At 38.0% G+C, this 25,079-nt stretch overlaps 1 protein-coding gene across 3 annotated transcripts in view; it reads left to right on the top strand.

Annotated features, from left to right (window-relative positions):
- The window catches only part of TRPS1 (transcriptional repressor GATA binding 1), a 258,443-nt gene that overhangs the window by 57,801 nt on the left and 175,563 nt on the right, over nucleotides 1–25,079 (top strand). For all 3 annotated transcript variants that reach the window (XM_030303784.2, XM_030303780.1, XM_030303782.1), the window contains 2 exons: nucleotides 4,933–6,062; nucleotides 22,890–23,493. In XM_030303784.2, coding sequence (XP_030159644.1) covers nucleotides 4,933–6,062; nucleotides 22,890–23,493 — 1,734 coding nt within the window. The remainder of the gene's footprint in view (nucleotides 1–4,932; nucleotides 6,063–22,889; nucleotides 23,494–25,079) is intronic.

Genomic DNA, 25,079 nt, shown 5'->3' on the forward strand with positions numbered 1-25,079 from the left:
AAGAGTTTGTGTTTAGTTCAAACACCTCTTTTTGTTCCGCTGACAATAAGTACATGTGCTGAAGTGTCATTTTGGGAGTTCTTGAGGCTTCAAAAAATCTTTTCCTTTGACATATTTTCTTAGATATCATTCTTACCAGTTTTTATTCCATATTATTAGAAGGAAATAAATTAATTAAGGTTAAAGTCTTTGAAAAAAAGCCAGCCTTTTATGTTTTTAACTTCAACAGTGAAACATTTTTGTGAAAAGACATATGTAAATAAATTATAAACAAAGGCCAATGAAACATACTACATGGAAGGAATAGTTTTTAAAACTAACTTAAAAATGGAAGAAAAAGCCATCCTAGTCCTTATTCAGTGAAAAGTAACTTCAAATCTGTTCTTTTTCATGCCTTCACAGATAAGTTGGTTGTTTCTAAACTGTAACTCATAAGCAAATGGCTCCCTAGTCATTTGTTTTTGGGTGAAAGATACATTTTGTTCAGTTTTTTGAAGAAGCCCAAATATGTCAGGTTGAGTCAACGGTGGGGGGGAGGTGTGTGAATTACAATCACTTTTTTTTTTTATCCCAGGTAACTCAGGGGATTTTGGGGGGGGGATTTCCATCTATGCTCACATCTCCCATAATGACTCCATTCAACCCAGATATATTGAGCCCTTGCTTGCGTCCAAAGATGAATAAAATATTATTCCTTCAGTCCAAGAAGGAATATAAACAGAAACATGTGCTTGGTAACAACAGAATCCTACCTTTTCATTTACAGCTAAGAATACTGCGATTGACAAGTTTATGAATTTGTCATGGAATGACTTCACCATTTTCCCACTATGTAGTCTTTTCATCCGCTGAGCACGAGCAATTACATTAGGTAGTTCATTTTATTAAATAATAATCCCATTCATGTGACTAGTACTGTAGACTATGCTAACATGGTATTCACTAGCTACATGTGCCTATTTAAATTTCGGTTAATTTAAATTAGTGAAAAGTTAATAAAAATTACTTAAATCTGTTCTTTGGTTGCACTAGCCCTGTTTCAAGTGTTTAGTAGCCACACATGGTCCGTGGCCATGGTAGAGACAGGGTAGATTGCAGAACATTTCCAGCATCTCAGAAAGTTCTTTTGGACGGTACTGATCTTCAGTTTGCAAATCAGTTTCAGGTACATTCTCTCAGTTGATCCTCAAAATAATCCTGCAAGATAGCAAGGTGTGTACATTGACATCCAGAAAGGTGAGGAAACTGAGGTGCCAGGAGGTTCAATAATGTATCTTTGCAGAGACTTATGTTATAGAACTTCCCTTGGGAGCAAGCAAATCCAAGTAATATGAATACAAATGAATAAAGACTTTCATCTACAAATCTTGATCTTCAGATGCAGTAGTTTAAAGGCAGAGAGGTGGCCTAGCTTGCTCACTGTTGTACTCTATCATCAGTTACAGAGATCGGCACAAACTAAGTACTCAATAGCTACTAATTACATGAATGAATAGGTGTAATTTTTGGTCCAAACGGAATTTACAGTTTAATAGAAATTTTAAAATACGGATATCCGTGTCAAAGGAGCTGCTGGGTTAACGGGTTATAATTATAACTTACACTCTTTATTCTGCTTGTGATCTCTCTTTTAGTAGAGTCCTAGCTAGGGAATGGTAACCTCTTTTCTACTCCTTGCTGGGTTCAGCCATTTGAAAAGTTTGAAATAGTTCTCTGAATGTGTGGTGCTCTTTCCTGGCAATAAGATTCAATACACTGTTGCTGCAAATACTTGGCTTTGTGTAACTGTTATTGCTGTGTATTTTTGTTTAATCTAGGAAACAGTTGTTTTAACTTAACATTTGGAGGTCATGAAAATACAGTGAATATGGTCAGTAGTCTTAGGTATGGTCTCCTAAAATAATAAATTATGTTTTATTTTAGAATGGCATTTAAATGATATGAATCAGTTTATTTGACCATGACTTAAATGTACATCTCTTACAAAGAAAGTATAAAAATGTCCACAAGTGTAGCCTTCAGGTCTTTTTGAAAGAGAAGAGGAATAGAACACTAAGTAACAATGTTTCCCAAAGTTAGCTTTTATATTATATAAGATATATAATTCTAATGTTATATTAGCTTTAAGTAATATAAAAACTAATATGATTTAGTGGCTATTTACCAAGAAGGCAAACAGATAACCTATGTCAGTGTCATTATTATTGTTCTTGTCATTAAATGAGATCCTTGTGTTTTTGTTTGCCTGCTTGGGTGGTTTGTAAAAGAGTATCTTACATAATGATCCTTAAAAAAATTTTTAACGTTTATTTATTTTTGAGAGAGAGAGAGAGCAGAGGAGGGGCAGAGAGAGAAGGAGACACAGAATCCAAAACAGGCTCCAGGCTCCGTGCTGTCAGTATAGAGCCTGACTCAGGGCTTGAACCCTCGAAGTGTGAGATGGTGACCTCAACCGACTGAGCCACCTGGGTGCCCCAAAAGAGTATCTTACATAATAATCTTAAATAATGGAGGTAGCTGGTTTTCCCTGGGTAAAAAAAAAAAAAAACAAAAAAAACAAACACACAACTTGTAGACACACAAATACCACCAACTTAAAAGATTTAATGTGGTTTGCATAGCAAGTTAATTAGTCCTAAGCCAGAATGCTTTACTGGCAGTTTTGGTTTTGTTTGTTTACTGAATGGCCTTTCTTTCATGGTCTATGCACCTGATAGTAGTCATTTTTAGCCTGGATTTTCTGACTTTTAAAGTTGTCAAATACTGGAAGGGATGTTGTGATGCTTAATAATAATTTTGATGCACTTCAGATTCCTATGTTTCGGGATTTCTTAGGACTTTATAGAAGTTCAGCCCTTCCAGTGTAGACATGGCTTATGAGGCTTGAAGATTGCAAAATCAAAGAAATAGTGATAATGTGTCATGATTTCTCAGGAATCCCTTTCTACAAGCAGAAATTACAGATACTTTATATCAGGAAGATCGACAACTTTGAAACTAAAAGCTGGTAACTAAAGCAAGAAAATTTTTGCATACTGGCTTTTTCACTCGCATTAGAGGAGAATGGCATACTTCTCAATTTGCCCCCTTTGATTCAAGTTGAATTTCCTGCACAAAGTACCAGAGTTGATGGAATCACATTTAAATGCTTTGTTTCTGAAATTAAGGTTTCTCCTCACCTCCAGTGAACTGGGTTATAGATGGAGGGATTTTATAATATCGTTACATCTCAGGGCATATTTTAGTTGTTCTGGTCCCTGAAGTGCTAGGTTAGAAAGGCGAATAGACTGTATCCTCCTGTGGTCTGGCTTTGACATCTCTCGCACTGCTGATTGCCAGGCTGCTGGCTGGGAGGGTGCCCCATTCTTCCCTCTGGTCAGATGATGCTCTGCTATTGTTGACAGACTGAAGTCTGTGTGCTTGCCATGGGGGATGTGGACATCACCAAAAGTGATACATTGTCATCCTTGGGTTGCAGGCTGTGAGAGATGTTTGTAAATTATCATCTTAATGTATAGTAAGGGTCGAGCTGTTTCTGTGTTCATGCACACTTCCTAGAACTCTAATACTGGAAATAAAGTGGAGGTTGCCCCAGATAAGCCAGCTCTTGGCCAGACAGGGTAATTTGGTCAAGCTCACAACCTGTCTTTAAGTCGAAGCATGGACTACGGTCTGAGTCCTGTACAGTAGAGGTATAAGCGTGTCTCTCAATGTGCTAAGGGAATGTTATTTGCATATTAAGTAGAACCTCTTAAATGATTTTGAGATGCTTGAGACCTTTCTCCTAGAGTGATTTGGATATGAGCAGTGATCGCACATGTCATTTTTGAGCAGCTGGTGAAGAAGGCAGAACATGATTATGTCACGTGCTTAATCTGTTACATCTGGTACCTAGAAAAATTCAGAAATTCTCCGATAGTCAGAAGAGGAGATCTCTTCCTTTTTGGAGGATTTCTACAAAAACTCTGTTTTTAAACCAGGAGTTTTGTCTGCTCAGTGGTGGCGCTTGGTTAAGCTGCCTGTTGCAGTGCCCACTGAGGAAGGACTTTATATATAGTGGCCTTTGAATGCCTTCATTGCCCTAATGCTGTAAGTTTTATAACTTGAGATAGGAAGAAGAGCTGTGATCATTTCTATGGTGGGATTATTTTGTTTTGGCCTTTGAACATCCCCATGACCCACGGAGACAGAGCCTTGATCCAGTGGGACTGAGCTTTGATCAAATGAGGCCCTGGAAGATTTTCTACTTTTCCTTTATCCTAGATTGGGAAACATTTTAAACTCTTTACATTAGACCTTCTTCACTAAGACTTCAAGTCCACTGCCTTAACTTCATTTTTAGTCTAATAGTGCCTGCTTGGGCTTTTAATTACCAGCCATTTTGTGTGGTCACGTTAGCACCTTCATTTTACCCGAAAGGGAGGCTTCGTCTTTGCCCAAAGCCTCATCGCTATAGGAACTGAACAAGGATTTCCTTGGAGAACATCTGCATTGAGCAATCTCTAAGCAACTGCCTCCGATTTTGACAGCAGCCCTTAACTTCATGAAAAGAAATCCCCTGTGATTTGGATGCTTCTGCAAGCATGTGGTTACAGGGAGGCAGTAGTAAAACCTACTTACATGAAAATTGTTTTCTTGGCTTTTTTTTTAAAAAAATACTAAATCCATTGAATTAGTTATAGTACTCTTATTGCTTATCTTTGACTGTTGCTTTGGCCAAAAATGTTTAGCATAATGAGCCTCTCAAAAGAGTAGCTATTGAGAAATGAAGAGTGCATTTCTTTGGCGCTGATTATTCAAGTGATTTCATAATAAGCAGAAGTACTATTGTATTTTTTGATGTGGAATACTTGGCAGTGCCCCCTCCTCCCTCCTACAGAGAGCACTGAAGTAATGACACCTTTAAAGTAACATCCATCTCTTCCATACCAGGTCACTTCAGGTGGAACGTTCATTGGCATTGGACGGAAAACACCGGATTGCCAAGGAAACACCAAGTACTTCCGCTGTAAATTCTGCAATTTCACTTACATGGGCAACTCCTCAACTGAACTAGAACAACATTTTCTTCAGACTCACCCGAACAAAATAAAAGCTTCTCTCCCCTCCTCTGAGGGTGCAAAACCTTCAGAGAAAAACTCTAACAAATCCATCCCTGCACTTCGATCTGGCGATTCTGGAGACTTGGGAAAGTGGCAGGACAAGATCACAGTCAAGGCAGGAGATGACACTCCTGTTGGCTACTCGGTGCCCATCAAGCCCCTCGATTCCTCGAGACAAAATGGTACAGAGGCCACCAGTTACTACTGGTGTAAATTCTGTAGTTTCAGTTGTGAGTCCTCTAGCTCACTTAAACTGTTAGAACATTACGGCAAACAGCACGGAGGAGCGCAGTCAGGCTGCCTTAATCCAGAATTGAATGATAAGCTTTCCAGGGGCTCTGTCATTAATCAGAATGATCTAGCCAAAAGTGCAGAAGGGGAGCCAATGACCAAGGCAGACAAGGGCTCTAGTGGGGCTAAAAAGAAGGATTTCTCCAGCAAGGGAGCAGAGGATAACATGGTGACCAGCTACAATTGTCAGTTCTGCGACTTTAGATACTCCAAAAGCCATGGCCCCGATGTAATTATAGTGGGGCCGCTTCTCCGTCACTATCAGCAGCTCCATAACATTCATAAGTGTACCATTAAACACTGTCCATTCTGTCCCAGAGGCCTTTGCAGCCCAGAAAAGCACCTTGGAGAAATTACTTATCCATTTGCATGTAGAAAAAGTAATTGTTCCCACTGTGCACTCTTGCTTTTGCACTTGTCTCCTGGGGCAGCTGGAAGCTCAAGAGTCAAACACCAGTGCCACCAGTGCTCGTTCTCCACCCCTGACGTAGATGTGCTCCTCTTCCATTACGAGAGTGTGCATGAGTCCCAAGCATCAGATGTCAAACAGGAAGCCAATCATCTGCAAGGATCGGATGGGCAGCCAGCTGTCAAGGAAAGCAAAGAACACTCATGTACCAAATGTGATTTCATTACCCAGGTGGAAGAAGAGATTTCCCGACACTACAGGTAAGCCATAGAGGGGTGGGGGCAAGGGAGGATATTAACAGAATGATAGGAAGAATCCAGAGGGCTGATCCAAGAATCATTGGGAATGATTGCAGTGACTTGGGGAAGTTACAGGACGAGTGAACATTAAAGATCGTTCATAAAACTGCAGATTATGTATTTATAGACGTGGTAACCACAGATTCTAATTTGGTTACTTGTTTCAGACCATTTACTCTTCTGCTTCATACCTGTTTTGTACCATTTACTGAGTGTGTTTTAAAAATTGCAGTGATGACGGTAACGCTGATGAGTTTACGCCTTTACCACGATCCCATTTATTTGTCCTTGCTAAGTGACTCCACATCCCATAATTTTTGATGGAGGAGCTCCCAAATGAAAGGTGCCATTATAACATGTTCTCTTCTCTACTCCAACTGGAAAACGATCCGCTTGAGAACACGTTGCTCATTTTTCTTTTCAAATGAGATTGGACATCCTTCTGGCTTTAAAACATTGAGCAACACCTTTGTTTCGCAAAGAAACCGTAATCTGAAGGCGAGCGTATTGTCATAGGTGTGACGTTGGATTTCTGTACACTCACTCCTCGGAGCAGGGAAAACCACTTCGGCTATTCCAGATTCGTAAACAGAGATACAGGATATATGTTCATTTTTTTTTCACTTCGACCCTATTCTCTGTATAAATGTTAGTCTTCCCAGTTCACCTTTCGTGTTTTCTAAAGACGGGTTTAGGATACGTATCTTTATTTCATTTCTGTATTCATTCCTTAACTGATTAATTCCAAAAATGTGCATTGTGCCAGGCATTGATGATAAAGGAGAGAACAAGATGAACATAGTCAATGCCCACAGGGAACTTACAGTTTAGTAGGGAAGACGTTCACAGATCATTGTGAGTACGAGTGTCATGACAGATGAAGTAGAGGCCACTGTGTTTGATGAGAATGACCTCATAGCCCAATATGGTAGATGAGGAAATGCCTCTTTGAAGAAGGAACATTTACACTGAGAGTTGGTTATATGACTAGGAATTAGTTTAGCACAATCCCGGTAATACAGCATGTTCTGATGTTACTTGGCACTCGGTGGGTGTTTTCTTGCAATAGCGCTTAGAGCCGCATCAAAGTAAAGAGCTTTATTTACTCCTTTTAAGTGTTTTTCCGTATGTAGACTCAGTATACTAGTTCAAAAATCTAGTCATTTTATTTTTCCCATCCCAAGATTCTAAACAGTTCCTCTCATTCTTTTTGAAAGCGTGTGTTAGTTTAAGTGCGTGTGTGTTTTGTCAGTCACCAGTAATGAAGCAGTTCATGTCCAACAATAGGCTAATAATGTTAGATGTTAATTTGAAGGGCATCCTAATGTTCACAGTGAATCTAAATGTTCAGAAAACACTTCCTTGAGATTTACACTGTTTAATTTATAAGGTCAGCCCTAGGAAAGACACAGTCCTGCAATCAAATATGTGTTCACACTTGTAGTGAGTGTTTCTGGCTCCTCTGATGTTAGCTGCATGCTAATTTATTTCTGGGCTAGCAGACATTAGCTTCCTTCTGAGCTTTACTAGTGTGCATATACATTTGTTAGGTGCTGTAAAAATTAGGTAATCTTGTCTGGGTTTAAAAGAGGAGACTTTCTTTAATCATGAGGAAATTAGCCACACACACACCACACACACACACACATACACACACAAACACACACACACACACACACTATACACACACATGTACATACATACACATCTGGATACCAGATCATTTGCATTAGTGGCTCTTTTTGAGGAAGCTGAGGCCATTGCTTGAAAACCTGTCTGGAAAAACAGACTTTCTGTATGCTTTGGTTAAACAAAAAAAATTCTCCCAAGAAGTGAAAGTATGAATAAAAATATGACTGAATAATTTCAGAGTTTAGTTAGTAGTCAGTAAGGACAATAAGCTCTAGAAGGAAGAGACTAGTCTCTTATTGTTCACTGCTCTGTCTACACAATTTAGCACAGTGCCAGAATGGCTAATAAGTACTCAGTGAGTAGATCTTTAAGTAAATGAAGTGCCTGTGAGTTTTTGACTTCACAATCGTTAAGGATAAGCCAAGATCTCCATGGTGAGTTACAGTTTAATCTGAGACTATTATAAAGTCTCAAACCCTTCTGAAGATTTAGGGCTCCACACCAAATAACAATTGTTTGTGCGTTTTGGATGTCAGTCGGCCTTTCAGCACTTTATTAGATGAGAAAACTGAGCAGTACTTGTTCCTAGGGCATTAAAATACTCCTGCACTTGTTCTTAAAACCTGATGTAATTTGTGTGGTCCTGGATCCTTTAGGTTGCTGAGTAGTTTATCTCTGATCTGTTTATGAGATCTTATAGAAATATTTGAAATGTGGAGACTTATACTTTCAGAAACTCTACTGAAAGTTGAACAACAGTGGAGGCTTGAGGGATACGAAAGGGAATAGTTCTGTGGTGCTGAAAATCTGTTCTATCAACGCATTTTCCCCACATGCTGTATTTTGAAGATAGCATAAAAGAACAAGTTTACCATATCACAGTAATATTTTTTCTGGTTAAATTTATGTTGAATCATATTATTCATGTTGGGGAACTTTCTCCATAATTCTGGTATAACTAGGGAATATTCTTGGCTTTTGAGTGCTTTATAAATAAGACTTACAGTGTAGTAAGAAGGTAGTACAATCTATGATCTATAAAATATGTGAAATCAGGTAGCTATAAGAAAAACTACAGCTGAGAAGCAGGAGAGTTGATTTAGAGCTATGAGTGAAATCCTTAGTGTGGATTCTATTCGGTGGGCATTTTCATGAAGAACCAGGTTTAACCTCAGTTGAATTGAAAACATTATTCAGTCAGCAACTGGAACTTGATCAGTTCTTTTTTCTTAACATTTCATATTTATTTATGGTGCCCCTAGCTCACATTTGACTGACTTACTGTATGCCACCCATGAATTTGTTTCTCACACTCCATTTCTTTTATTATTTATCACTTGATTAAACAGTATACCCCTTCTCTAATTGACCACCATTCTCATCAAAATTGTCAGTGTTATAACTTACCGTTCCGGAGTCGGTAGGAGCACTGTCCCCTTAGAAAACAATGATACTAGATGAAACATACTTTTCAATGCCTTGCTAGACTCCTGTGAATTAAGGGAAACTTCTGAAACTTTTCTTGTCTTTCCTTCACCAAGATTGGACAAAACCCAGACTGGGGAGAAGTGAACAGCAAGCATGGAGTGTGAGGTTGCACTGAGGCAAATAGCAGTCGGTCAGGAGACTATGCCTGGAGTCACTGAGAGAGAGAGGCTGCTGAATCTGAGTTTTACTTTAAGCTGGCACCTTGAAGGTAGCTAAAGTGATTCCACATTTAGAGCCTTCGCTGACTTCTGTCAGAAGTAGGCACACGTTTGTCTAGATGAAATACTCCATTTTCACCTCCATGATATCTGTGGCATAAGATAAACCTTATCTTATATGAGCTCATTATTACAAAAACTCACCATATGCAGAGGGATATAAACCATTCTATGGGAAATAAGTAGGAAATGTCATAATGGCTTTTTAGATACCTGGGGAAATTGTAAGTTATGAAAATACAGTAAATTTTTCAGTTATAAAAAAGTTATAAAAATATAATGTTTTTCAGTTATAGAAAAGTAGTGGTTAAATAATGAAAATCAGATTTACAAATCAAACTACGTGAGACTATAAATGACTAGAAATACTCAAAAAAGAATCAAACAGCATTTTTTGAATTGAAAATATAGTTATTGAAACTTAAAATGTAGACAGGTTCAGTAACAGATTTGCAAGTGATAGAAGGCAAATGGGTTCATTGCAAGTTAAATCTGAAGACATTAGCCAGAATATTTAAAAGAGTGGATAGGGATAGAAAGTATCAAAAGTAGATAGTGGGTTTTAAAAACACAATAAGCTGTTTTAACCTGCATCTAATTAGAGTTCCAGGAGGAAAGAATATATAGAATGGAAGGTAGGCAAGTAGTATTTGAGGAGATAATGGCAGATTTTCTCGAATTGAAAGATGAAAGACATAAGCACACAGATACAAAAAAAAACATAGTGTCTACTGAAACAGGGACATAAGCAAATAAATTCAGTCATAGACACATTGTGGTAATAATTAAAATGCTACAGAGGTCTTCTTAGAGCCTCCAGAGGGAAACTACATATCAACTCCTTAGAAAAGACAATTAGGTTACTCTAGCAGACTTCATCAACAACAATGGAAACCAGAAGAGGGAGAAAGTCTATTCAAAGTTTTGAAGGAAAAAAACACAAAAAAATGGTCGACTTAGTATTGTCTACCTGTGAAAACAACCTTCGAAGAAAAAGCAAAATATTTCCACATAGGCAAAGACCAGGGGACTGTGGATAAATCAGTCATAGCCTGCCTTATTTATGCAGTTAAAAAGAAATAGACTAAGGTGTTGGGCAACACAGTATGAACATTTGTAGGGGGTATGATCAGAAGTAAGGTGCTTTACGGCCCTTGAATTGTCTGGAGTTAGTTGAGTTAGGACTTTGCTGTGCATACTTGGAAGCTTTTAAAGTTAACTAATGAAGGAATAGGAAACAGGTACATAACTTCTGAAGCTATAGAGAATGGCACAACAAAATAAGATTCCATCTATTTTCTAAAAAATGGCAAGACAGGATACAAGGTAAAAATGCATAAATAGATGAATATTTAAGTGGATAAACAGAATTCCAAAAGTAAGATGGTAAAAAAAAAAAAAAAAAAAAGACCAGCTATCAAAACTTTAATGAACCTGTGTAGATTAAACTTTCCACTTAAAAGGTATTGTCAGACTTACTAAAAAAGAAAATTCAAGGGGCGCATGGGTGGCTGCCTCAGTTGGTTAAGCATCCGACTCCTGATTTTGGTTCAGGTCAGGATCTCACACTTGTGGGATTGAGCCCCGCATTGGGCTCTGCACTGAGTGTGCAGCCTGCTTGGGATTCTCTCTTTCCCTTCTCCCTCTGTCCTTCCCCCATTTGAGCTCGCTCGCTCGCTCTCTCTCTCTCTTTCTCTCTCAAAATAAATAAACTTAAAAAAAAAGAAAATTCAACTATATATAAGCTGTTTATAAGATATACACTCAAAATATAAGGCTATGGAGGGTTTGTAACAAAAAAATAAATGGAGTTATAAGCAATATAAACCAAAGGAATATGGAGATAGCTTTATTAATCTCAGACAATTTAGATAAATTGTCTGACAATTTTAAGACAACTTTAAGATAAAAAGCATAGGAAGGATAAGTCAATACATAATGATAAGATGTTCATGTCTTGAGGGAGATAGAACAATTCTAAATATATAAACTATAAATAAATCTATATGTAAAACAAAAATTGATCAACAACTACAAGGAAAATATGACAAACCACAATCACAGTGATAGATTTTAAGAAACCTTTCTTATTAGAGGTTGAATGAAAAAAATCTTCAAAATATAAAAGATTAGAGCAGCAAATTAACAAACTTGTTTTAATTAAAATATATCAATTGTGCATCCAACTATTTAGAGGATTCACATGCCTTTCCAGCAGATTTAACATACTTAGAAAAATGGACAAACATTAAGCCAAAGAGAAATCAGATTTCAGAAAAACATATCACACAGAACATATCCTTTGACTCAGTATAATTAAGTTGGGTCTCAATAACAAAAAGGTAAGAATAAATGAAGTTACACAAGGCAAATAGTAACAAGAGAAACAATTAGGTCACTTTATCTCAGAAAACATGGGTGTTAAAAAAAATTATAAAGGGTGGGGTGGCTGGGTGACCCAGTTGGTTGGTTAAGCATCAGACTCTTGATCTCAGCTTAGGTCACAGTACCTGAGTTTGAGCCCCACATGAGATTGAACTGGGTGCTGATGGCACGGAACCTGCTTGGGATTCTGTCTCTCCTTCCTTCTTCTCTCTGCCCCTCCCCTGCTTGTGTGCACTCTGGCTCTCTCTCAAGATAAATAAACTTTAAAAAATTGCAAAGGGTAAAATGGTCGGTACATATGACTGCATAAAGTGAATTTGACAAATTCTGGCAATATCAGATGCTCATGTTCCCAATGGAAGCATTATTTTACTCCTCAGATAATTTCTTTCATCAGTACAGTAGGAAACCTGTGCAGAAATGTTCACAGTAGTATTTTTTGAAAGAGCAGAACAACCAAAACAAAAATCAGAAACAAGAACAGGAAAAAAATACCAACTGATAATAATACCTTTTAAATATTATTAAAGAATTTGTAGATTTTTATACAGTAGAATGTTACACAGTAGGGAATTTGAATAAATGGCAGTTGCACAGGACATATGAATCTTATAAGCATAATTTTGCCTGAATCAAACAAATTGAAGACTATTTGCAGCTGGATACTATTTTATGTAAGTTTGAAAACTAGCAAAACAAAACCATATACATATATTCATTATATATATGTTTGTGTGTATATTCACATAGATACCATGTATATTCGTATACGTTCATGTACATATATGGAACTATACCACAAATATAATTTCTTCTATATCATCTCTATGTGTATACATGCACACACACACACACACACACACACACACACAGTTCTCTCTGTATTTCTCTGTATATGTATATATGCCCACACACAGAGGGCATATTGAATATATTTACCTATATAAAATCATATCCTATGATTCTATGATTATGTTCTAACTTGTATTTTTATAACATTTTTATAACAAAAATAAATGTTTTTTATAACATTCATTATTAAATATGAATGTGTATATGTATTTATGTAAGCACCTATATAGGTAGAATGTGTGTATGACTAACATTACATAAAATTTTTAAATAAAGTGAAATACCAATTTTCATCAATACACAAGTTCAATAAATATTTGAGTGAATGCCCAGTTCCCCTTATGATTAAATAACTACTTAAAAAGCATTAATAATATCATTGTCTACCTGCTTGTTATCTACAATGTGTGAAAATTGATATCCTTTTTGGTAGTGCATGTGATGATAAGCATCTGTCCAATTGGAGATTTATGAATGCATTTAAAAAATTTCAAACAGTTTTTGAATCTTTTAGACATAAAATATATAACCTGGGCTGAAGGAAATAACACTGGATACCATAATTGCTTAAATTAATGTAGCTACTGCTCAATTTCTACCTTAAAAGAGCTCAGAGAAGAGCATAGTGAAGGATAAATTTTATGATAAGCACTTAATTATCAACACATCTGAAAAAGCCAAGTATACAGTGCATTAGGACAGAATTTCTCAAAGGGTGAGGGCCATGATGGTTACATTTAGATTTGTGCATATTTATGTGACATGTTCTTTTAAACAGTATCTAATAAATCAGTTCCCTGTAATACCTTGAAATGGACCTAATAGTTCAAGCTGAAAATTCCCATTGTGAGACAAAACATTACCCAGGATATTATATCCTTCAAGAAAATAACCCACAAATGGCACAACCTTTGTTTGTATACATTATTAGAATTTCATATTTCATGATTCTGAAGACTTTTTGCACAAGAATGATGATCAATTCTTGGAATAAAATAAATTTTAGCTATAATTTCTAGTTCATGTTAGTTTATGGAAATCATTTCCCATTTCTTATTCATGTTCTATTTTATGGAGAGGTTTTGTCTTCCTATTTTGAATATTTGGGTAGGGGATATCTTCTTTTTGGAAGTGAGTTAAGTGAATCATAACTTGAAGTTTTTCAGATATGACATGAGTTAAATGAAATCACTGAGACCCCCCTTAAAAAAAAAAACAGTTACTACAAATGAGTAAATACTAATCAGATTATTTCAGCTTTAAAAATATGAGTGGGTTGAGTGGAATCTTACACAAAGTTCAGTTTATCTTATGTTTTGTAGACCGTTCCTTTGCACTTCACTAAAACTGAATATTATTACACTTCCAGCTTCTAAAATTTGATTGATCTGGTTATTCACCTGTAATTCCTTTTTTTTTTCCTGGTCTTTGTCTCTCAGATGCTCTCTTCACCTGCTTTCCACTCCCTCATTCTCCAGTGTCATTAATCTCCAGTATCCTATGTTAGAGGCCTTTGTACCAGCAAAAGTTGTATTACAAAAATGGCTAACTTTATTAGATATCAGATCTATTGATCTATATTTAAATTAAATCACCTTCACTTACTTCTTCTGTGGTAACTTGTCTGTAGGTGTTAGATTCTGTAATTACCAAAAAATACCTTTTGAAGTCTAATTGATGAGTATTTATAATTTATTCATTTGCTTCAATGCTCTGTTTAGTCACTGAAGAAAAACTGTGGCTAAGAAATACAGTTATTTGGTAGAGGAGAGCTTTTCAAATACTGGCAGAAATCTCTGGAAGTTTACATTTAGAGGAGAAAAGGCATTGCTCCTAGCTGACTTCACAGATACCGTAGGCTGGTTTATTATGAAAATAGAAATACAGAAGTATTATCAGGATAGCGTAATAAAAGAGTAGCATCTTGAGACCCCTGGGTGACTGTCAATTGAGTGTCCGAATCTTGATTTCAGCTCACTCAGGTTGTGATCCCAGGGTCTTGGGATTGAGCCCCGATCAGGCTCCACTCCCAGTGTGGATCCTGTGTAAGATTCTCTGTCTCCCCTTCTGCCCCTCCTCCCACTTGCACACTCACTCTTGCTGTATCTAAAGAAAAAAAAAAAAAAAGAGTTACATCTTTTAGCTGATCTTTTTCTAAAATCTAGAAAATTTCAGCCCTTTATGAATTTTGAAAATAATATATTTAACTTCTGATGAATGAACACTACTACTAAGGCCACTGAAATATGAATGGATCTGAAATGAATGCATTTTTATAGCATAAGAAAATTCTGTTAAGTAGGATAAGGAATAAAACATCTTTTCTCACAGAAATGTTGTTGTTTGAATTAAGTCCAATTTGGTCTTTGGTTAGGCAGCTAGTAGTTTTCTCTGGAGGCAGGGATGCTTTCACTTTTTTAATACATTTCTTTGATTCATGTCCTCACTGTCTAAAATATTTCATGAGACATACTGAGATTTTGTGTAAGTATATCCCAAATATTGCATGGGGCATACTTACACTAAGGTATTTCATTGTTTGCACTGACATTCAAGTTGCCATGGTGTGTTTTATCTAGCAGCCCTGCGCTAAGGAGATCTACAAAATGACATCTTTTTTCCTTAGGTAGCATGAGGAGAGTGTTTGCTATCGATTTGGCAGGAGAATATAGAATTCAAATTAATGCAGGGCATATATTTGTATTGTCTTTTCAGTTCGTGTGGCTTAATGTAGCCAGAAGTTCTAGGAGTTCTTAAATAATGAAGAATTTATTCCAAAACGCCATCCAGAATATACCATCTATGAAATACCTATGCACTTTCAATATTTCTCTGCTGCTTTATGATTCCACCTAGTGAATCCAGCATCCTCAACATCCACAGAGTGGTAGTGGTTCATTCCTTTTGTTAAAGTATGGATTTACTCTTGGATGTTCTGGGTGGGGGTGGATACAGAGATGTGTGAACTTTGATCTTGACCTGAAGGCACTTACAATATAACTGTAAAGTAAGACATCCACAAGATTTTAATAAAAGGCAATGTGGAAAAAGTCCTCAGAAGAAAACAGAGATTAAGAGTAGATCAGACGATGCTGGATTTACTCGGGTTTAGTCATTAGGGAAGTCTTCATGGATGAGAACGTGGATCTTGGGAAATGCAAGGAAGATTCCTTGAACTTGTTTGAGGTTTTCATATTAATGTTGATAAGATTAAATCCATTTTGTAGGTTAGAGGCGAGTCCAAACTCATGTATTTTCATAGTGACTAAACTTTTATTCTTCAGTAATGTTTCTTCTAGTAGGAGTTAAATCATCTGTTTTTATTTTTAGTGGACATGGCATTATGGGCATTATGTTGAAGGTCTTTTCAGCTATTATTGAGAGAATGACACATGTCAGAGAATATGTGCACATCTTTCAGGAACTAATTCCTGAATAAGCTAGTAACATCGCATCAACTACCAAACAGCATGCATGAAAGAGTACCCACGGACAAGAGCTAAATACTGTGTCACGTCTCCATGTTATTCTATGTGAATTGTCTTGTCTGTGCTTCAGATCCTTTTTTTTAAAAATTTTCAAAGTTCATTTATTTATTTTGAGAGAAAGAGAAGGTGTGCAAGCTGGGGAGGGGCAGAAAGAGAGGGAGAGAGAGAATGCCAAGCAGGGATCCCAAGCTGACAACACAGAGCCCAATGAGGGGCTCAATCTCATGAGTCGTGAGATCATGACCTGAACCGAAATCAAGATTCAGACATTTAACTGACTAGCCATGCAGGTGCCCCTGTGCTTCAGATTCTCATCCTATGAAGAAGGGATGAGAATATGTTGAGAGATAATGTATATAAATGACCTCACACTAAAAATAGTGAAAGATGATCCCCAAACAATGAAATAAAAAGAAAAAAAGAAAAATTACTGTTTGGGAATTATGCTTGACAATGTTATATTTGTAGTTTTAACTTCCAAAGCTGTTACTGTTGACTCTCAGAGGTGGGTAGTATATTGTATGTGCTTTACGATGGAAGATGATGTTGCTAATCATGTAGAATTCATTTGAAAATGTTCTGCCAAGTGTTGAGACTTTATTCCAAACTAATACCCATCTTGAAGTTATTTCTGATCATGACTTTGTGACTTTTGTGTTTTTTTAATGTTTTGTTTACTTTTGAGAGAGAGAGTGAGCAGGAGAAGGCAGAGAGAGAGGGAGACACAGAATCTGAAGAAGGCTCCAGGCTCTGAGCTGTCAGCACAGAGCCCAATGTGAGGCTCGAACCCACAAACCATGAGATCATGACCTGAGCCAAAGTAGGATGCTCAACCGACTGAGCCACCCAGGTGCCCCTGTTGCTGTTGAAGGTGTGGTCTGGGGACTAACAGCATCAGAATCATTTGGGATTTTATAAGAAATACAGACAGAATATTGGGTACCACCCCAGACTTCAGAATCAGAATCTGGATTTCCACAAGTTCCCAGGTGATTCCTAGGCATGCTAGAGCTTAAGAAACACTCATCTAGAGGTTAGTGTAGGTTATTAAAAAGTTTATATTTCTCTAAGCTTTTGAAAGTAGAGCCATGTTGTCTTTTAAAACTATTTTCTATCTTGTATTTAAGACTGATAGTACAGGGAGAAAGAAGTCTCCTTCAGGTCTCTAGAGTACTGTGAAGCAAATCGCCTTTTCTGCTTCACCTAGTTGTGTTCAATGGCCTGAGAGATTGAGCCTGTTTAGCAGTTTACTGCTTAATTGTCAAACTTTGCTCTCTTTTCATTAATAGTTGTTACACCCAGAATCTTTTTTTTTTTTTTAATTTTTTTTTCAACGTTTATTTATTTTTGGGACAGAGAGAGACAGAGCATGAATGGGCGAGGGGCAGAGAGAGAGGGAGACACAGAATCGGAAACAGGCTCCAGGCTCCGAGCCATCAGCCCAGAGCCCGACGCGGGGCTCGAACTCACGGACCGCGAGATCGTGACCTGGCTGAAGTCGGATGCTTAACCGACTGCGCCAGCCAGGCGCCCCTACACCCAGAATCTTAAGGATATTACCTGTGTTTCATTAAAGTTAGGGGGTTGGGGATGCCTTGTCATTAATTTGTTGAGAACCACGATGTATCTGTTAATGTAGCTCTTAGATACCGGCCCCTGTATTGGTGTCGCCTGGGGACCTTGTTCAGAATTCACATTCTCAGGTTATGTCCAGGAAATCCTGATTGAGTGGGGCAAGGGGAGGTGCCTTGCATACTATGCTGGTAAGAAACTCCTTAATGCAGTGCTCTGCACGGCCTGTTTTGTAAACCATTGGTGTAGTCTTCTGCTGTCAGATTACCAGGGTCCCTTCCTCTCATATTTCCATTTTCCATATTACCAATAATTTCATTTATTTCTGTGTAAAGTTAAAAATTTAGGCAGCTATAGGTAGAAAAATAGAACATTGGCCTGGAAAGGAGAGGCCTTGTGTTCCTGACTTGATGTAAACAAAAATGTTCAGGTCACTGTTTCCCCTGTTCAGTTACCTGTAAAATGGGCTTTATACTTCAATGGAATGTGAGATCAGCTATGTGTGAGTGCTTTGAACTTTTCAGGAGATAAGGTGTGTGAGTTCATCTTGTTATCACAACTTTATTTTAATATCCTTCCTTTTCCAGTGCATTTTCACCATAAAACCTGGTTCTCACTGAGACCTTATCTCTGCAATTTCTGGTTTTCTTTGTTTTTGTTTTGGTGTGTGTGTGTGTGTGTGTGTGTGTGTGTGTGTGTGTGTGTGTGTGTGTGTTTTATTGTTTCTGTTTTTGGTTTTTACTTTTTACCTGACAGCCTCCAGCACCTGCCTCAAGGAAGGTTTTGCCCAGAACAGTCAGATCAAGAGCTCCTCTGTGGGGCAGATCAGAATAGCTCTTGCTGAGACCTGCAAGGACTGAGGGAGTTGTCCTTTGGGGACAGGAACTTGGAATCAGAGAACCTAGAAGCCCCAGACACCCTCTCTGAGGATGATACTTTGTGATAAATTCATTGCCTGGGCAGGGACCCCAGGGCCTGAGGACATACCAGTCAGATATTGGGTAAGGGTTAGATGTACTGTCTTTATTTGGTGGAGGAACAGTATGACTGAAGGACATTTCTAGATTGCAGAATAAGTAGATATTGAAAACACATAATCTTAATTACTGAGATATATTATGATTCTCAACCACCTTAATGAATGCATTCAAGGCATCTCCACCTCCTAAGACTTTAATAAAACACGGGTAATATTCTTTCTATCTTTGTTATTCAGAGTCTTAAGATTCTGGGTCTATTAATGAAAAGAGGGTACAGCTTGACAATTAAGCAGACTACTAAACTCCTCATTCTTTCAGGCCTGTGAACGCCACCAGGTGAAGCAGAAAAGGCATAGAATATATTCCACCTGTCAGTGTCTTAAAGCAAAGGCTCCTCTAGGAAATTAGCTTGGTTTTAAGAATGATGTTTGTCACGGTTAAGGTATATAGGGGAGTGGAAAAGGATGATACCAAAATGCTAGTTTGTAAGTTTAAACTCCTTTGCACAAAAGTAAAGAATGCAGATTCACACAGAAGAGAGGGGCTTTATTTAATTTTAGGACTTATACTGGTTAACTCTTATTTACTTACCTACTATGGGTGTTATTTACTTAATATTCCTGAGAACCATATGAAAAGCCACTATTATTTTCATTTCGCAAATGAAGACATCGGGGCAAATTTAGTAAATTATCTAAAGTTACACATAGAGTAAAATACAGAGCCAAGATTGAAACTCATGCATTCAGATTCTAGAGTCTGTATACTCTTACGTGGACTAATTGCTTCTCCAATAAATATTTTGTTTTAAAATATTTTAAAGTATTTTGTTGCATGGTGCTCTAGGAAGTTGTATTTCTTCTATTGTGTGTTGGTACTTTCTCCTTCCTGTTGCTCTAGAATTAATTGTCTTTATTTCTTGAAATAACATTACCATAGTTCTTTAGAATTTTTTTACTTTGGAATTTTTTTAATACTTTTTGTACTTTGTTTTGTATAAAACACCAGGTTTGGTAGACGTAGCTGTGGCAATTTATAGTCTTAATTTTTAGGAAGGGATCCCTTCACAGGTTTCAAGCAGAGACCCCACCACATGAAGGAAACCATAAACTTACTGATGTAACGAGTGGTGAACTCATTAGAACTGTCTACAAATGAAGGTTGATCAGAGCTTGCGAACGTGCGTCCTGAAGTTTGTTTTTCGTGACTTAGTAGATTATGTGGTATATCTTCAGTAGAGTATTTCCTGGGTATGTTTTGACCTTTAACCATTCTGATACATCCATTTTTCTTTGTATGATTGAGCCTGGTAAACGTAACAATTTTTTGGTAAAATTTTATCAAGTTTATCTGAATTTTATCAAGTATTGGACATACTTGAATATAGTTTTGGTAGGAAAGTTCTTTACTTAAACTTTCCATAGGTTCCCAGTCCTAGATTTTGAGTCTTGTCTTTTGTCCTTTGTGATCTTAATCCTGCTATGGGGTTTTTCTGGCCTTGACCTCAGGGGCAAGATTCTTCCTCCTGGTCACAGACATCTTCTCCTTAAGGGTTAGGCTTCTTTCACTTGAGAAAATTAATTTTAATATTGTATTTTTAATGGTCAACTCATCATTGAATTATTTCCCTTTGTTGTAGTTCCTTTTATTTTAGTTTTACTACTTAAACAATGAATAAAAATAGTAGAAAAGATAGAAAACAATCTGTAAAAATTGGAAATTAAATATCCATATTTATTCAACAAATGTAAGTTTTCAATAAGAAGATCATTTTGTATTGCATTAAGTACTCTCAACAAATACTGGGTGACATTTTGTTACATGTTATAATACCTCTGAATTTTGCTTCCATAAAATATGAACATTCTTTTGGATTTTCATCCATCAGACAGGTCTCATAAGGGAATGAGAAACTGTTAAGGTCCCAAAGTGACTTAAACATACATTTAACCATGCTGCTTCTGTGCTTATAACCTTGCAATTGCTTCCTTTAGCCTCTGAAGATATCTGCCTCCTTACCATGGTCTTCAGATCTCTAGATGACCCATCCAGCTTGTTGAGTGACATACTTTCTGTTACTTATTCCTCTAAAGCAGCAGTGGCCTCAGTTCAGTATTTTGTACTTGCTAGGATGTGCTTCTGTCCTTCCTCTTCCTGCAAAAAGAATAGCTCCTTTTCATCCTTTGGTTTTCTCTTCCAGACTACCCTATGCAGCCCATCAATCCCATTACCATCCTATCATTTTCATTCTTAGAACATATTATTCTTTGTATGTATTTATAGTCTAAGGGGAAGACCATCCTTCCTGGCTAGACTCTAAACACCAAGTAAACAAAGACTATGTGTCTTCTATACACCAGTGTGTACCCAGTGCCTGGCAAAGTACTTTGTGATGATTATCTATAGGTCTATAGACAAGTACATGTTTTTCAGTAGCTTTAAGTAATAGCTCTCAAAACTTACTTTGTTAGTTTAAGTTGTCAATACATCAGTGAAGTAGCAAGTGTCTCTCATGGGGTTTAAAGAGCCACACAAAGTTTTTATAGTTAAAAAAGTGTGCCTTATCCAAGTCATTTGTGTACCTTTCCAGTATGCCTTTTTGGGTACAGGGCCTCTGTTCTTTGTTAATCAAACAGTTGTCTTAATATGACAGTGTTCCATCTTTAGTTGCAGAGGATGCTATGAAATTCAACAATAAGTTCTTTTGTTTTATGCCCTTTAGAAAGAAAACACACACACACAAACACACATTTACACATTCTCCTTTAATGAATATACCCATACAGCATCTATCATGCTGCATGGCATCTAGAAGACACTCAATGTGTTGAACGTTCCTAAGTCCTTACAGATACGTAGAATTTGTTTTAAAAAATCTAGAGCTTCTAACACATCTTATTTAGTAGATTATGTAGCTCAGTCATCCATATTTCATTGTCTAAATTGATTTAAATTTTATGAAAGAAAAGAACATTGTAATCAGGTAGAATGTAATACAGATAAAAGCTGTATAAAGCACTTAACACTAGAGATGCATATATAGATGTACTTATATGAAAACACATCAGTTTAGTTTAAATAAATAGAAAGTGAAAAGTCCATTGATGAAATCAGTGTAAAAATATATAAGTATCTGTTAAAAATGTAGAATTGATAATTATCCAACTACAGTAAAATGACAAAGCAAGTCCTTCAATAATAAAACAAACCAACCAGTTTTCAATGTGAATTGGCTAGAGCGTGTACACATCAGTGTGTACCTGTGTGTATACCTATAATTGTTAACATAACAAAAGGGAATGTCACATTCTTTATACAGAATCAAAAAAGCCAGTGAGGGGCACCTAAGTGGCTCAGTTGGTTAAGCGTCCTACTTTTTTTTTTTAATGTTTATTTATTTTTAGACAGAGCACACAGGAGGGGCTGAGAGAGAGAGAGAGAGAGAGAGAGAGAGAGAGAGAGACATAGAATCTGAAACAGGCTCCAGGCTCCAAGTTGTCAGCACAGAGCCTGATGTGGGGCTCGAACCCATGAACCGTGAGATCATGACCTATGCCCATCACCTGAGCTGAAGTTGTATGCTTGACTAACTGGGCCACCTAGGCTCCCCAAGTGGCTGACTCTTGATTTCTGTTCCAGTCATCTCATGGTTTGTGAGATGGAACCCTGTTGGGCTAGGCGCTCTCCCTTTTTCTCTCTTTCTCAAAATAAATAAATACTAAACTAAACAACAACAACAACAACAAAAGACAGGGGTGGCTTGGTGGCTCAGTTGGTTGAGCGTCTGACTTTAGCTCAGGTCATGATCTCGAGGTTCCTGAGTTTGAGCCCCATCAGGCTCACTGCTGTCAACATGGAGCCGGCTTTGGATCCCCTGGCTCCCTCTCTCTCTACCCTTCCCCCACCTGCGCGCGCTCTCTCTCTCTCTCTCTCTCTCTCTCTCTCTCTCTCTCAAAAATAAATAAAACATTTAAAAAATTAAAGTAAATAAAAGTAAAAAAAAAAAACAAAGACAAAAATACCAGTCAATTACATTCCAATTTCTGGGTGTTGGGACTGGTGAATTTTGCTCTGCTTATTACATAACATGAGATAGAATTCAGGTGCTTAAAGACTGTTTTTCTTCAAAGCCCTTCCGAATGCTAGATTTCTAAAGACTATTTTCTTCTCCAGGAGAGCACACAGCTGCTACAAATGCCGTCAGTGCAGTTTTACAGCTGCTGATACTCAGTCACTACTGGAGCACTTCAACACTGTTCATTGCCAGGAACAGGACATCACTACAGCCAACGGCGAAGAGGACGGTCATGCTGTATCCGCCATTAAGGAGGAGCCCAAAATTGACCTCAAGGTCTACAGTCTGCTCAATCCAGACTCTAAAATGGGAGAGCCAGTTTCTGAGAGTGTGGTGAAGAGGGAGAAGGTGGAAGACAAGGACGGGCTGAAGGAGAAAGTTTGGACCGAGAGTTCAAGCGATGACCTTCGAAACATGACTTGGAGAGGGGCAGACATCCTGCGAGGCAGTCCGTCATATACTCAGGCAAGCCTGGGGCTTCTGACGCCTGTGTCCGGCACCCAAGAGCAGACCAAGACTCTAAGGGATAGCCCCAATGTCGAAGCTGCCCATCTGGCACGACCTATATACGGCCTGGCTGTGGAGACCAAGGGATTCCTGCAGGGGGTGCCAGCTGGTGGAGAGAAGTCCGGGCCCCTCACCCAGCAGTATCCTGCATCGGGAGAAAACAAGTCCAAGGATGAATCCCAGTCCCTGTTACGGGTAGGAAGGTTTCATTTTTAAATAATGCACATATCTTGAAGGAAAACCGGGAGAACACACATTCTCTACATTTAGTATCATTTAGTCTTACCGGCTGAAACTAAATGATGTGTCTCAGTCTGGGGATTTATACCTACAAGGCCGAAGTGGAGGAAAGGAGCTCATGTGTGTTTGTGTGTACAATTCACACACTTGATACAGTGGTGGGCAGGCATTTGTTTGTCATTGCTCTTAGCTCAGATTGAATGTTGGCTAATCATTCCTGGTGATTATGCAAAACAGTGAGGCCGCATTTGGAGAAGGGAGGTTCAGAATCCCAGAAGATCGCACATCTGTTACGTTAAAATAAGTAAATGACTTTTAAATTTTAAGGTGGCATGACACTGTATGTGGTTAACAAGGAAATTAGCGGAGATTGAAATCACTGGGAATGCAAAGCCCAGGGTGAGATGCTAATACAGAAGTGTTTTTTAAAACTGACAGTATAATTATGTACAAATGACAATGCTTGTTGTTGTTTGGTTACCAAAAAGGGGGAGGGGGGATGAGACCTAAGTGTGAATGGTGTGTGAAGAGCATCCAAAGAAAAGAAACCTGCGTTGTTATATGATCAGGCTTTTTTAGGAAGAAAGGCACAGTCCCATGCAGAAACACAAAACCTCTGAGAAGGATAGGATCCTTCCTTGATCTCTCTCTTCATGCTATGTAGCTGTGTCAAGAAATATTTTAGAGTTTGAAAATTCATGGACACTTAGTAAGTGATGCTTTTGGCCTAAGGCACCACCACTTTGACATTTCACCTTGACGCTGAGAAAGGTTAAAGCCTTCTACATGATTTTGGAGCTTGTCCGTGCCTAGAAGGTAGGATCAGAAACCAGCTAACCTTCCCCAAAGAGTCAGTTAGGAAATAAGAGTTCAGCCAGCCCAATGCTTTGACCTGCAGGTCAGAGACCACTGAGGTCTCTCTGGATGGATTCTGCAGAGAAAACGTTCTCTTTCCGGGGTCTGCTTGACCACTGTGCTCTCATTTCCTGCAGATTCTCCAGCCTATCTGTGCTTCTCAAGTTTCTCCAGTGCAGTGGAGAAATGCGCCTTAGAGGTGTACAGTTAATTGTAAAAACCATTCCCTTTCCTGGCTGCACTCATGCCCCGGAGCCAAGAGAAGGGCTTGAATGGAGAAGAGCCTGTGCCCCTTGTACACTGAGAAACAAAGGATTCTTCCTGTAAGGAAGGAGCAAGTTTATTATAAGTAACTTTAAAAAGAAGAGAAACAGTGCCTGTGCCCTTCAAGAGGCCATTCAATTCAGGGAGCTCCTTTCCGATAAATGTACATGGTGGAGCTGCAGTTGTAAATGTGCATCATTTTCTTAGCGTGCCGGGACTCTTCTGGTCTCGAGTGGTGTTTGGTTTCTGGTTATAAGGCAGGAATGATAGGTCTTATGTTTTTAAATTTCATATCGCATCTGGAGAGTGTGTTGTAATGGGTGCCTGATATCCATATCACTAGACCTCCCCAACCCTTTTTTTCCCCCTTTTTAAAATGGTTTTCATCTGGGACATCGTCATTGGATACCAGATTGGTTGAC

Source organism: Lynx canadensis, chromosome F2 (genome assembly GCF_007474595.2).
Source record: "Lynx canadensis isolate LIC74 chromosome F2, mLynCan4.pri.v2, whole genome shotgun sequence".
Lineage (NCBI taxonomy): Eukaryota > Metazoa > Chordata > Mammalia > Carnivora > Felidae > Lynx > Lynx canadensis.